Genomic DNA, 15,678 nt, shown 5'->3' with positions numbered 1-15,678 from the left:
AGCTGTGACATTAGCATCGGCACGTTGTCTTCCTTCAGAAACACCCGAGTAACGTGAACCTCACTGCTCAGCAGGTAGGAACTCATCCAACTTTGTTTTACAAGAACTGAAGTGTAAAAGATCACAAAACAAGACGAGCACTGGTGTGCGTCCATCTGTAATCTATCTGTCTAACATTACACCTTAATCACAACAACAGTTGGTTCCAGAGCTGAAACGATTAGTTGATTGGCAATACATATATTTTTGTAATCATATAATTGTTTAAGTCATCAAGCAAAACTGGTGGTGCATGTTCTAGCCTCACAAATCTGAGAAATTGCCGCTTTTTGTCTAATTTAACGTACAATGTAAACATTTGGGATTTAGATTTTTGTATTTTATTCAACTTTTCATTGTTATCTGATTTTGTTTTAGAAGACAAGCTAATTAATCAAGAAACTAATCACAGGGTTAATCAATAGTTAAACACAGACATGGCTTAAGACAATTGGCTACCTTCATGTCTTGTAAGTAAGTTTGATGGCTGAACACAACTATGCTTTTCTCCCTGTAGGTGGACGTCACACATGCAAGTGATACAGGGCAGCTGTCTCACCCGAGTCTGAGTGCTGTGATCATTATGGATGACTTGCAAAACGAGCTAGGGCCCCTTGACGACTTAGAGGATGACAACTATTCCTCAGAAGACAACTCTTCAAAAGGGAAATCAAAGCTCCCTGTGGTTTATCCCATGCTTGCCGGTGAGTTGTTCTGTTTCCAATATAGAATCGATTAGAGCTAATCGGCCAATTGCAGACATATTGTCATCAGTGAATATGTTGGTGGATTAATAACAAAAGATCTATTCGAAAGATATGTTAGAAGTAATTCAGCAACAATGTCACACTAGAAACACTGAGAATTTTATTTTCGTTACTTTGTCTTTTGACTATATAAGGGATTTAGTTCTCTTACTCTGAAAAATGTTGAAACCTTCTATGTTAAAGCTGCAGTGAAAGACCAAGGCTTACGATGATGAGATATTCACATAACATTGCATATCTTCCAGCAGCATCAGCCTAAAAAATCCAGTATCAGCTATAGAACATGTAATAGTTAGTAATGTTTCAGACAAATGCGTTCATCATGAAAAAATAATATTATTTCATCTGAAGAGACATCGAGGGAAACTGGGTTTCACCGGAGTACCAGAGCCTGCCTGGAGCAGATCAGAGAAGCCCTGCTGCATCATAGGTGGCAAGAGGCAGCAGAATTTATGGCATGTTACCCACAAATGTTAGAGGACCCAACCAATGGCGCAAGTCAGCAGTATAAGGAGGTATGTTTGTTTTTTGTCTGCGTTAGTAATAGTATGTTTTCGTCTAGCATTGTTGCTACACGTGAGTTTACCTAACGCACATAAGTTGTTTCCACAAAAGCCCTTCTTCTAAAAATGGAAAAAGAAATAAGCAAAGATTTGAAATATTTCAACAGAGTATATTTATAAATAATTGATGTAATTAGTTATATAAACAATTTGATAAAACACTACGCAGGTTTCCACGTCCTTAGTATTTACTCTCGTTTTGTCATTTCAACACCAGCTCATTTGGAGATTGGGCGCTGAGATCCTTCACCATCACCCTAAGTCAAAGATGGAGGACTACAACAACCTCTATGAACGGATGAAACACTCAGGAGTTAGACATTTCCTGATGGTATGTTGGCTGGTAGACTTGACTGTACACACATTTTTGTTTACATTAGTGAAAGACATCTGAGACCTGTTCCTTTTGCGTCTCTAGATCTCTCTGGAACATTCATTCCACCTGATGCATCATGGTCACATCGAGGAAGCAAAGCATCAGCTGTCTGTCGCTGAAAGTTGGAGGTACGGGAAGGAGTCAGCAGCTCAGTTTCAGAAGACTAAACTGATCCACGCCTACAGGAGTTTACTGGATTATATGATCTGGTGTGACAAGAAGTTTACCTACTCCAACAACACTGGTAAGGTGATACACAGCTTAATGCCCAAAGCATCTATTATTTACTTGCCATGATGCAAGCTTGTGTGTGATGGCACACTACCATCTACAGGTTAGACCTAGTAACTACTCTGATAGAGAGGTGACCCTAATTGAGTTCTCTCTGGTGTAATTCGGTTTGAAAAACATTTAAATGGTTTGTATTAACTGATCCTACTGTTTCAGAGTATCCCGACTGTAGTGACAACCAAGACATGCACAACTACTTCAGACAGGCCTCTGTGAATCTAAAGGAGATTTTGAAACAACCTGGGGTCTGGGATCCCTTCATACTGAGTTACGTTGAGGTAAGAACTCATTCCCAGCTGCCGGATTTAATTAAATAAACATATATGCTTAATATCATAACATTAAACAGAATTAATTTGCAACAATTTTTATAATCGATAAATCCATTCGGTAAACTTTCAGCAAAAATGTAAAGAAATTCACTTTCCTAGACTAGACCTACAATGCACTTTAATGTCATCAGTCTGTTCCATGCACTTGATTTTAGAACAAAAATGTTTTCAAATGTCCCTGTCAGATTTGCTAAATGTCCCCACTTTTTGTAATATGGTTGTTTCTATTTGGCAGATGCTGGAGTTCTATGAGGATCATGAGGAGGCTTTTAAAGTCCTGAATGATTACGCATATGACGACTCTCTTCCACGAAATCCCAACGCGCATGTCTATCTGTACCAGTACTTAAAGCGGCAAGGTGCTTCAGAAAGACCACTGATGAAAGAATTGAAGGTACAACCGTGTAGAAAAGCAATGCATTCATTCTGATATACTGGCATAATATAGAGAGATATGATTCCTGTGAAACTGCATTCAAATGACATTTTACATTTTGTTAAACTAGAAGTTGTGCCTTACAGTTATAAGATGCACAGTTTATTCCACATTACTACTCTGTGTCTAATGCCACTGTGTCTAACTTGACTTCGTAATGCCATAGAGGCTCCATATATTAGTCCCAAGCCACGAATTGATGCCGGAGTACAGCGCTCTCCTGCTTCAGTCAGGTAAAAGCAGATTTGTTCTTAAATTAAACTAAAAGTCTGACCTCATAGTTAATTATACACGCAATTAAAATAAATCTCTTAAAGATATGTCATGTTATTTCGTAGTCACGTCTCCTTATATCATTTGCTTTGTTCCATAATATCCATTATTGATGTGTTTTTGTTTTTCAGAGAAAGAAACTGACATCCATAAAGCTTTAGGAGTCGTTCTGGACTTGCTGGACTTCGCCTGCTGGAGGAGCAACCTGGATGTGTGGAAGCTTTTAAAGGCCATTATTCAGAAACTACAGTTACAGTTACGTATTAAAAGTGTGGACAACTAGAAGCTCTATTTTTGATAGACTGTCGTTTCAGTTTTTTATAAGTCACTTGTTGTTACTGATCCCAGTTGTACTGTATATTTGTGTATGAACAGAGAAGACTGGAGGAACTCTGTCGCTGAAAAAATGTCCGCAAGAAAAGACTGGTGGCCTGCGCTGCACTTCACAAGATTCCACGCCAGCAAAGACTCCGAGGAGAACCCAGAGCTCAAGGGAGTGAAGGCATCCCTGACAAAAATCCTTTGCCCTGGTGTGTGTGTGTATGTATATGTGTGTGTGTGTGTGTGTGTGTGTATATATATATATATATATATATATGTATATATATATATATATATATGTATATATATATATATATATATATATATATATATATATATGTATATATGTATATATATATATGTATATATATATATATATATATATATATATATGTATATATATATAACAATTCTTCATAAATATAAACGACAACAAAAACACCAGTTGGTTGAAAACAAACTCCATCATTTGAAAATAATTGACAAAGACATCAAAGTGCTGACCGGCTTGTGAAGTTTGTTTTTAATGTTTTATTCTGAGGTCTGACCACAATTATGCAATTCCTGTTATGGAAGAAAATATACATCAAAAGTCAACTTTAGTAGGTCTCAATATCTTCTTAAAGCTTCAGTGTATTGGGCTTCTGAATTTAGTGCAACTGCTGACTGCTAGAGTTAGAATAAAGAAAGGCACCGTATCAGACATCAGTACATTTGAAAACCCGACAATCACATAAATATTCCGTTACATGGGAGCTTTGGTGTAACAGTCACCGTCACAATTTTAAATGACAACATGTTCTCAGCAAATATTTAACGATGACACGTGGTTAATTATCTCTAAAGAAGTTGGTGTATTAATTTGTTACAAGAGTAAACTATAATGCTGTGGTTTGTTAAAATATTGGTTTGTTAATGAGGTAGTTTGATAGATAACGGCATCAATACCAGCATACGTCCTCTGGTGCACCATTATAGGCACTCGACTAGTCGGAAAACAGATGAATTCTATGTTAAATTTGTACTGTAGATCTTTATGTATCAATGTCTTTCTTCTTACAGACCTAGCACTCAAATACACAGCCTGAGAGGTAACCATTGGAGAGGGAACCTGAGAGGAGGACTCAAAGAGAAATCAACATCTGTTTTTAATTCTCAACCAAGAACGGAGCTGAGATGCTCTCAGAATGGAGAAATAACGGAAACACCCAGCGAAGGCCTCCCAATGAAGAGCAAAAGCCTTTTCACATGTTGTTTATCTTGGAAAATGTATTTTGAGTAATGCGATATTGTTTAGCTTCACTGACAAACACATGATACAAAATGAACCTCCATATTTTCTTAATTTCTTTTTTTGAGCCTTGTTCCAATATGTTAGTTAATGCTTTGAGTTTGAAAAAACTCAATCTCAAAGCACAGGCTACATTGTCCACTATGTGGAGCTCTTGTTCAGTATGTCTGCATCTGAAGGGTATGACGACCTAATTTTGGCAGAGTGTGGCTCTGAATGTCAGTGTTTGTTTGTTTGATGGTGATTTCTGAAAACAATTTAATGGAAGCAGAGTCTCATTCTGACCTCAGCTGACCTTTTATCCGCTGTTCGAAGGGCCGATAAGGTCACGACACACTCAGCCTGAGGGATATTCTCTTCGTCAAGTCTATTGCCAGCCAGAATAATCAACACAGACCTTTCAGCAACATAATGTGCATATGTTTAAGTAAGTGGGACAGACCAAAGACAGGTGGTTGCTGCTAATAGCGTCAGTACGAGTCCTTTTTCCCCTGAATGTGAGAGGCCTTCAGTCAGAGATCATACTTGTCTTGTGGTCAGTTTGTATTTTACACACAGTATATGCAGCACTGTCAATATTGATTTCCACAAAGAGGCTTGAATATTTTGATGTCATCTATTTCTATAAAAAAAAAGGAGAATTTTGTATGTTTCTAATGACGGTATCCTGATCTTCAAACGCTGTGCTTAGTCTCCTTTTAAAGACCCAACAATGAAATAAATTCTTGCATCCAGCAGCAAGCCAATTTAATAAGTGAAAGTGTTTGTAATGATTCTGTTTCGGCTTGCCACAATGTTGGCCGTGCAGCAACTCAGTGAGCCGTACTGTATGTGGATGTGTGTGTGTTGCTTTGCAGTCATTACATAAACCAAAGCCCAGAGCACTTGCCCAACCACAGGAGCAGCTGCAGAAGGGATCTGGGAATACATAACACATGTCGTTTGAAAATTCAAAACTCAGGGAGCAGTGAAGAGGATGGAGTTAGGAGCTGGTCACTGCTTTGGATTGTGTCCTTGTTGTGACCTTTTTACAGCATACATTTTCTGGAGCTTTTAATTTTTTAACCACCAACACAGATGCTCACAGTTGAGGCAGTCGCTTCCCTCTTCTCTGTTGTGGAGTGGCTCTGTTGGGGGTTTGGTGTCTTCCTCAAGGGCGCCTTGACATTTAATTGCTAATTTTTTTTATTTTGTTAAAAGTGGAGACTCTCCTGTTTTGGGTCCTATTGTCCTCCCAACCATTCAAGGTTACCTCAAAGCGGTCCCTCTTTGGCTATTATAGTTTGCAGCTCCTCACCACCTCACCTCTTTCATCACTCGAGTAATTATGTGATTCTTGTCATATGTTTTCACCAAATTTGTCAAAAAGGACTTGGTTTGCCTAGGTTTTAATTTCTCCCTGGAAACTGGAGAACAGTCTGACGTCAGAGGTAGATGTAATCACCCAATTAGGGATCACAGAGAGTCACAGGCAATAAGAGGTGTCTCTATTGCAGCCATCAGCTTATTGTTCCATCTCGAGGCAGCAGGAGTTTGTGGCAGGGTGACCTGGCTGCTAACAAGTCTGCAGTGTGCTTGTGTACTTGGTTAAGACACTGAGGTAGCAGAGAACAATATGAATGCAATCCTTAATCCAATTATATGTTATGATGCATTCCGATATATCAATATAAATCAAGATCTATTGGAAAATCGATTTAGAATTGAGTTATTGGAAAAATAAAACTTTTTTTTTATAATTCAGCAAATACTGCACCTGACAAATCACAGTGCTTCATTCCATTTATTATTGATGTAACCTTTCTTCATCCTGTTCACTTGAACACACTTGTTTTCACTTTAACAGGATAATGGGAGGTGGAGGGAGTGTTGCACATTTACAAGCTGCTGAGTACATCCACTGGTGCTACTGGCCACGAAGCAGCTCAACTGGTTCCACCAGCTTGGTCAGTCGAAGAGGAAAGACTATGATGATTTATGTTTATCTTGGAATGCACCCCAAGGTTAATGGGACATACTGTAAAATCTATCAGGTAAAACAAAAAAAAACCTTTCTCTGTGGGCTTATTTGATTACTATAGCAGGCCCTTTATACCTCCTCTCGCTCCGGGAGCGTCTTAGGCCTCAGCCCACTGTAAACTGACAGGCACAATAATTGTAGTGTAATTAATCATCGGCGCAGGTTGCAGACTGAATCTATTCGCTACAGAGAAAGAAAAGAAAAATAGTGTGAAGAGAGATGTTTTAATTTAATGCCTGGCGTACAGAGGCCCTGCATTTTGCTTTGTTGTGTTCAGGCTGACATTAATTGAGTTTTCCCTTCTCTTACAGTCTCACTCCCTTCTCTCCTAGCACACACACACACACACACACACACACACACACACACACACACACACACACACTGCAGTTGGTGACTCAGGGTCTCGCTTGGTTGGTCTGCTGGGCTCTGAGGATTTGTAACCTAAAATCCAGACTTGCACAGTGACAGTGTAACATCTCAGTAACTCTGCAGGACATTTGAAGTCTGGTATGGTTTGAGCGTGGAGGGAAAAGAGGGAGAAAGCGTGATAATTCAACCATGCAATTTGGACTTAACATACTGATGTGTTTGCCAGTGCTGCATGCTACAAGCAGGAAGGAGATAAAACAGGAGAACATGAAGTTCAAATCATCTTCAAAAATGCAACTGAAGCTCAAACTGGAAGAATAAAACTCATGAATGAAAACCCTACATAAGTCAGCTTTAAATCTTATCCTAATTACATTTGCTTTGGTGCAAAATAGCCAGCGTGCAATGGGTGTATTCCAAGCCTACGATGGCCCTTTGGAACAGCTTGATAACAAAAGCCTTTCAACACACTCATCACTGGCAGATGCTACGACATAAAAATGCTTGAGGGGAGTCAGTCAAGTCTTAGGGAACTTCATGGAGAGGTAAAAAGAAGAAGAAAAAATGTCCCAAAATATCCTGCCTATTCTGCCTGTAAAGTTTAAAGTGACAACTGCAATACCTCTTTGTTCTTGGAGTGCAGCTGCAAAAATAGCTTTCAATAATGTATTAGGAGAATAAAGACTGTGAGATGATTTCTGGGGAGACAGGCGCTCCGCTCTGTGTATGTGCCAAAGACCAGGAGCTTTTGCTGCTGTGCACCCACTGTGAGGATAGATCAGGCTGGTGAGCACAAACTGATCCTCTTGACTCCTAAGACTTCTCTATTTAATCCAGGGAGGAATGGAATAAACATATTCTGATCTCATATTGTCACTTGGGACTGGACAATCACAGATAATTACTTGGGACCTGACATGTTGCTCACGCAGTTGCATCCCCCGCCCAACCGAGCTGAGGACAAGCGGTGCAGAACAGCAATGTAATGACTCCGAAATGCAAAATGCCTTGACCAACTGAGCATTCACCTAAGGCTATGGAGGTTTAATTTCTTGCGTGCCTGAGTGTGATAAGTGGCAATCTGAATGCTGTGACTTTCCTTCAAGCTCGGTGGAGACCAGCCAACTGAGCACAAGTTGGGAAAAAAAACCTGAGTGATCTGAAATCTGAAGAAAGAAGCAAGACAGAAATTCCAGGCAGGCATCAATTATTAAGAAAGGCACGACAGCTGTGACACAATCTTCAGATGATACCTTTTTTTTGTTGGTTTGCACGACAGTATTTTGGGGGGTTTGAATCAGAATGAAATATTGCATCTAGACGAGAATATTTTAACAAAGGAAAGCAACATTTCTGCTTGAGTTTAATATTTGTGGGGAGCTTTTCCTCAAGTCATTCACACACTGAGTGAAGGTACACAGGACCTGTGCTTCCTGTATGTAATATAAATGTGTAGAGGGTGTACTGTGTGGTCATTGGAAATGTGTTCTGATTTATGTTCTTTACAGAAAATGAGCCACGGTCAATGAGTCTGAGTTGAAAAAATAATGAATCGTATCATTTTTCTTTTGATAACAAATTAAAACGGGTCCCACAGACCCAAACACCACACCAGGGTTAAACGCTCAGAGTGACTGGCGTAGTTTTGTTGTTTTTTCGAGTGAGACAGTGGGATGGGTCAAGCAAACAACAAACACAAGGCTTTTGTCCCAGAGATTGCTGTTTTTGTCAAGTGCGAAATTAAAAGTAAACGTTGTCATTTTGTCACGTCAATCATTAGTCATGTGAGTCCTGGTGTCGTTAGTCTCATGACTTCTGTGAGTTGCTCGTCACATGACTCGTCTGTCACGCCCTGGTCACATGAGTCGATAGTGTCAGTCAAGGTAACTTCAACAAGGCTCCTAAACTCAATTATGTTTTTGTTGCCCAAACTTTACTTGCTGTGTGAAGAAGGATATTCATTTTTAAAAGACATTATACATGTAACGAGTGGAAACTGACATGTCCAAAACTGAAGCTATACCGTAAGGCCCCATAGTTTATAGCTCAGGAGCCCTGATCAGGAGTCGGTATTTGAGGAGATAGGAATGAGAATGTGTAGAATGTGTGAAAATGATCACCTGACTTCTTTTAAGCAACTTTCAGCTCATTGTTTTAGTTTTTCTAGTTTTTTTACTCACATTAACGTATTTTTGATTAAACAAAATTAATATAAACTCGTTGTACAACATCTGCTCAGGATCAAAGAGCAGATGAGACACAGTCAGCAAACACACTGGATCTTTTAGCGGCTTCCATGATTTAGTGGAGACCTAAAACTGAGCAAAGAAATTTAGTAAATATTGGACTTCCATTCATCATGTGGCCAGAGACATGAGTTTAACGCTTGTTGAGGTTATAAATATACTTAGGGATGTAAGGAAATATTGATTAATTTCTTTTATTTGTAACTGTGATCTACCCGGTTTGGAAAGTGACACATAAATAAAGTATTGATGTAATCGAGTCATTATAGCCCTCTCCTGCAGGGGGCACTCCAATCAAGTGCAACCTACTACAAGTATCTGACGTCTTCATCTCAGACTTAAGAGTGTTGAAGAGTGTGTGAAAGATCAAACTTGATTTTATTCAACATGTGGGCCTCTTTTGTGTGGATCCACATGACGTCATCTGTAAATGTATGCCCTTTTCTGTTGTTGTGTTTTGACTATACAGAGGAGGATAATGACTCGTTTTCAGTAAACATGTAATCTTTGATTTTCGCTTCCTACTCTTTTAAGAAAGCATAATGGATATTTATACAGTTTGAGAGGTGAAATCATCCACCGACACACCCACACACTCACTTATAAAAACTCTGCAACTGAGTTTCACACTCTGAAACTCCACAGGTATAATACCAGGTAAGTCGAACGATTCTTTGAAGCGGTTTTCCTGAAATCAACCTATTAACTACGTACATCGCACATCGTCATGTGCCCACTGACTCATGTGCCCACTGACTCATGTTGTACTTATCTGTAATTCTGTGAGCACAGTGAGCAATGAATGAGCTTGACCTGACCCCAAAGAAGCCTTGTTTGTCAGCGCACCAGGATTGTGTGGTTGGAAAATAAAACAAAGCCTGGTGCATTTTGACTGAATGTGGGAGCTGGAGAGTTTCCGTCTGTCTCTACATTTCCACCTTTACTCATCCTTCTTTCGATCAACACTTCCTCTCACCCCTGAATGTCTGTTAGTTGAGATAATATGGCTGAACTTCTCAATATTATATAACTTTGACGTACAACTCGTCATTCGGATATTTATTGCCTAAACTTTTAAACAATTTATAAGAATTCTGTAGAAACAATGGATGGAAGCTGTCCCCAGGTGTTTGGACCCATCTTCACACAAGCATTACTGCTCCAGGGATCGCATGGTAATGTTGGTCTGTCAGTCCACCGCTGTGGTCCAAACTGAAACATCTCAACATTTACTGGATGGACTGCCATGGAATTGTACAGATGTTTATGGTCTCTCGAAGATATATCTAAATGACTTTGGTGATCTTCTATGCCACTAGTGTCACTATGAGGTTCACATGTGTTGTTTTGAGAAAAACTACTTGTTGGATTGTCATGAAATTTGTGACAGACATTCACATTTCCATCATGATGAATTGTAATAACATTGTTGATCCACTACTTTTTCAACTAGAGTCATCATCGACCACATTGCTTTGCAAAACATCTTACATTTCCATCAGCCTCAGCTGTACATTGTGTTTAGTGATGATTAGCGAATATTAACATGCTGTAACACTTAACTGAAGCTCGCTCAAAGAACTGATGATATCCATGTCCTTATCTTAAAGGATAAGTTTAGTGATATTCTACATCTATTTTATTAGTAATAATTCACATTAAAAGACCAAAACTACAAATACATTTATTATTTTCTGAATTCCTTACAGCCCAAAGCCCATTCATTTGAATCGAAGAAGTACATCTTCAAAAACAGCACACAAATATAAACTTATATTTGCAACAGCTGGTCTCTGTAGGGTCCAGCTGATGTTAATCAAAGCGGAGTAATTAGTGACTTTGAAGGGGACTATTTTCAATCATGGATCAACACACATTTTGTGCAATAGTAAGTATGGCAGCAGGACGGTGTCAGGAGATCTACTAACAAAAAACTACAGTGCCCCTGTTCATTGTGATGAAGGAACATGTAACCCATAGTGGCTCTTTGATGTGTGAGATTAATAGTTTTCGGGGAAACAATGGAACTCTATCAGGCTTTGGCCACACAGACAATCATTGTTCGTGGGATTTTTTGACAACAATACAAACATACACTATGAGCAGAGTTCTTCTATTTGACACTATTTGTTTATACACTTCAAATTAAACGCAAGTCTACATGATATAGATGCTAATCACCGAGCTAATCAATTCAAGCTTGGCTCAATCTCTGCTAGTACATTTTCATTGCCTGACCTAACTCAAAACTGTGTGCTTCTTCTTTTGTATTCAAAAAGCTGTGATGGTGTATTACAGGCTGACATTTCGCCGATGGCCTTTTCCCCCCTCTATGCTGGCCTTTAAATTTGCTGTTTGTGTGTCTTTGTCCTGTGTTTAACAGTGTGTTAGGTCAGATTAACAAATGGTAAGGCCGGTAGCAGGCTGAATAACAGCATTAAACCAGAGGACAATGGAACCGTGAAACTAAGCCCTTTCACAACCTGTCTGACAGCTTGTTGCGTTGATGTCATCCTCTGACTCAGGCCGTTACCACCACTGCTGTCACCCTGGACGCTTGGATGCATGACATCATCAAAAGACACATATCACTCTCCACTACTGCCTCTCTGCTTTCATTTCTCTCTCTCTCCCTCTCCCTCTCCCTCTCTCTGTCTCTCGCTCCAGTCATTTGCATACTCATCAGCTTTCCTGCATTGTCGGCTTCTACTTTGACAGTTGTGGAGGACAAGCAGGAGATGAACATGAGAGGGCATCATAACTATCCAATGAGACTCAGATAAAGGAAGAGCAAAACTTAGAACATAGATTGTGTGCTCACGTGATGTGCGGAGGAAGATTTCTGTTAGTACAAGATTTTCGAAAATAATTACTGTTGTTGACTGCAGGTAGCAGAATAACATATATCACGATTCATTGTTTCAGTAAGAAGAACAGTAGGAAATTCTGTGATTAACATTTTTTTCAGGAAAACTGAAGAATTAAGTGTTTCATGGTGGGTTGAGACAATTCTTTTACTTGTTTTAACACATTGGAATATCTGAAAAAGGAATTGTCACAGATCTCAAAACAAAGATATTTTTCTTAGCTCATGTTTTGGAGATGCATGTTTTTCACAGGACAGTGTTTTACATTGCTCCTTTTTAATTATGATCTGTTAGAGACTTTCCATTGTTCCCATTCACACACTGGTAAAATGAGATACAAATAGTAACAATAATGAGTTATTGTAAAAGTTCCTTATTGACCGTGGCAAACCCCAACTCTTAACTACATCTCACAGTCTTCTCCAGCAGATAATGGTGGAAGAAGTACTCCAATCCTTTACTGAAGTAAGAGAAATACTATGGTCCATAATACTCCAGTACAAGTAAAAACCCTGAATTAAAAATTTAGAATATTGTATCATACTTTGTTTATCACTAACAAATACCTGTAAGAACATTTTGATGTTAAAGTTTGTCAATAGGGAGCCAGTGTTAGATACTGATTATTAGATTTGTAATATATTACTGAATCATACCAAATCAGCATATATTTTTTTGTATATCAAAAGTAACTGGTCAAATAAAAGTTGTTGAGTCAAAATTATAGTATTTGCATCTGAATTTTTGTAGAAGTAGTAGAAGAGTAGAGTAGAAGTCTAAAGTAGCATAACATGGAAGTAATTTATAATTAAGTTACTTATGTACAGTACTTGAGTAAATATACTTATATAATTATTTCACCACTCTTAGCACATGAGGTTTGGGGATGTATGGGACTTTGGTCATGTGAAAACATTGACATTTGGGAAACAGGATTGAAACCTGTCTCAGTTCAAATAGTCTTTGATTGATTGGGGATCGTCTTCTATTTTGCTCTGAGTCGATGTCGGTTTGTCCGTTTGGTCACATCCTGTTCATCCCTTTCTGTTTGCATAACAGCACGTATATCCAGTCCAACACCATAATATAATTTAGCCAAATAAGCCCACAGTTTATCGTTGCAGTCAGTGTCATTTAGACTGCCGGGTTCATTTTCACACAATCTGCAAGTGCAACACCGTATTGGTCCATTGTAAGTAAAGCAGCTGTAATGATATGAGCCTGATGTTATCATGCTGAGCTATTTAACAGTGTTGATTAGAGGAGGAAATTCCACTGCATGCAAATATGCTTTCCCATGTAGCAGGAGAATAGTATCAAACAGATGTTTCAATTGAGATCCAGTAGGATACAATGCAACATGTATTATACATTTTACATGTCATGCATTCCCTGGTGGAATAAGCTTTTGGAACCTCTCTTATCCTATCATATCTAAAAACGCTGGATGGTTTTAGTTCAAGTTTACACACTTTACCTTTGTAAAAGTCTCAATGAATACTAAATAAACTCAGATTTAGGTGTCCACCGTATGGTACGGTAAAAGGTCTGTCTTCAGTTGCCAGTGTAAAAGTTTAATATTTGTTTACTATTCTCTGAATAACTGAGCACATCTATTATTCAATAGTTGATTCACGAGAGGTTTTGCTATTCTAAACACCTGGTGTCTGGTAGGTTTTTCCTTGCAAAATCATCCACTGTCATACGGGAAGTGAAGCGTTTTACATTTCTGACAGCTGCAACAGCTTGTGTAGAATAATGTGGGGAAGCTGAGGAGTTAGCATGAGCAGTATTAGCAACCGAGGAAACGAAGGGAAAAACACTAACTAACATTTGAAAATCCTCTTTAATAAAAGACAAACACTGTGTCCTGTAATGCATGATTTGCTTTACATTACATCCATCAATATAGAGTATTATTATTGCACATATAGTCCAGAGCAGTCCATTCCCGAAGCATGGAGGCAGCTGCCAACAGAGGCTAAACCTCTGCCCCCTGTGGGACAGCCATGCAGAGCTAAAGGGCCCTGGCTCCCACACAGCCACGCAGCAGGTGACCCCGTGTCCTAGAAACAGTTGCTATTTAGACGTGATTAGCAACGATTGCAGAGAGAGAGTCATTGTTATTTATATTGTGTCATTCCTGTGTTTGTTTCAAAGGTTAAGGGCAGCGGATTTATTTCTGATGAGTTGCTCCACTCGAGGGTCACGGTGGAGAACTTTGGTTTATAACCTCTAAGAAGACGTTTCATAAACCCTCGCTGTGGGTGATGGGTATAAATATCAGAAGACATCATCTAATACCCTCAGTCGTGTAAATCCATCCATGTGTATGATATGATTCCATTCTGGGATAAGGTCAGAATTAAATTGGGCTCCCACTGCAGGGAGAATGACAATATTTGCTATTCTTGAGATCATTATCTCAGATTTCATCAGAGCATGAGGTAAACCAAAATTGCAAGAGCACACACTGTCACTGTACGTACATATCAAGCACGACCACGATTAGTGACGCTTCATCACTGACTTCATGCACTATAAGCGCGAGTGTGTATACGTGAGCAAAGGAGAGCGAATGTTTACATTTTTTGATCGCAAACTAAACAATATTTGGTTGTTGCTAAGTGACCGTGAGGATGATTCAACCTTCCTCAGGCAAAGGGGCATGCCAACTTGAATGAATAAGACTGAGCAGACGGGCCCAACTCAGAAGGAAACAGGGTTGTTATGAGCTCCGTGATGTAGCTGTTATTGTTAGGTGTAAACTATACTTCTCCCGGTAATCTGTCACAGACACGGGCCTCCTCGCACTTGCAAAACTTAATAAGAGACATTGTTCTTTTGGCAGTTTTTCAGGGTTTTATTTTCACTGCCTACAATCATCGGCTAATTTCAGTAGTTCTAAGCCTTCAATTGGAACTTCCCTAAGGGTTGTGAGGAGGAGGTTGGTATCACCAGATGAAATGTTTTGAAATGTCTTGCTAATAATGTTTCTTTCTTAACACATAGATATATTAATACTTTGTTGATTTATCTTATTTGTTTCTTTCTCTGTGACTTTAGACATCTCTTGGTTTGGTTTAAAGCATTGTTTAGCTTGTTTATAGGATGCAATCTGTTACATAATTTCATCATCCTATTTGAAAGGTTTTGAAATGTCAGTGGAAGTGTATCCTTGAAATATGTCAGTTGAAGAGTGAGTTAAAACAGAAACAGTCAATACCAACTATTCCTTCTTAAAATAAGTAAAACATTTTGTCAGACTTGTATCTGTTCTTTAATGCCTTTTTAACTGTTAAAGAGTGGTTGTTCCTTTATGTTTAGTAGTCCAACATCCATGTAAAAGCTGAAAAGCGAGCTCTCCCTGGCTTCAAACAGAGATGTACAAGTTGTTATCAATTCATTTTTGGACTTCTGACATATTTAAATTGCACGCAGTATGTTGGTGTAGTGGTGACTAATAATTACTCCTCTGTGTGAG

At 38.9% G+C, this 15,678-nt stretch overlaps 1 protein-coding gene across 1 annotated transcript; it reads left to right on the top strand.

Moving 5' to 3' along the window:
• Positions 1–622: 622 nt before the first annotated feature.
• On the top strand, positions 623–4,616 carry taf1a (TATA box binding protein (TBP)-associated factor, RNA polymerase I, A; the record flags this gene model as incomplete). Its single annotated transcript, XM_079214659.1, has 10 exons — positions 623–743; positions 1,158–1,321; positions 1,587–1,700; positions 1,788–1,989; positions 2,193–2,314; positions 2,604–2,762; positions 2,971–3,037; positions 3,209–3,332; positions 3,453–3,607; positions 4,461–4,616. 10 exons carry the CDS (start codon positions 623–625, stop codon positions 4,484–4,486), a joined length of 1,254 nt encoding a protein of 417 aa, XP_079070785.1. The 3' UTR covers positions 4,487–4,616.
• Between the last annotated feature and the right edge of the window lie 11,062 nt (positions 4,617–15,678).

The sequence above is a fragment of the Taurulus bubalis genome (genome assembly GCF_910589615.1).
Source record: "Taurulus bubalis genome assembly, chromosome: 3".
Lineage (NCBI taxonomy): Eukaryota > Metazoa > Chordata > Actinopteri > Perciformes > Cottidae > Taurulus > Taurulus bubalis.
The sequence above is the reverse complement of the archived record's forward strand: the minus strand, read 5'-3'. Positions and strand labels throughout refer to the sequence as shown.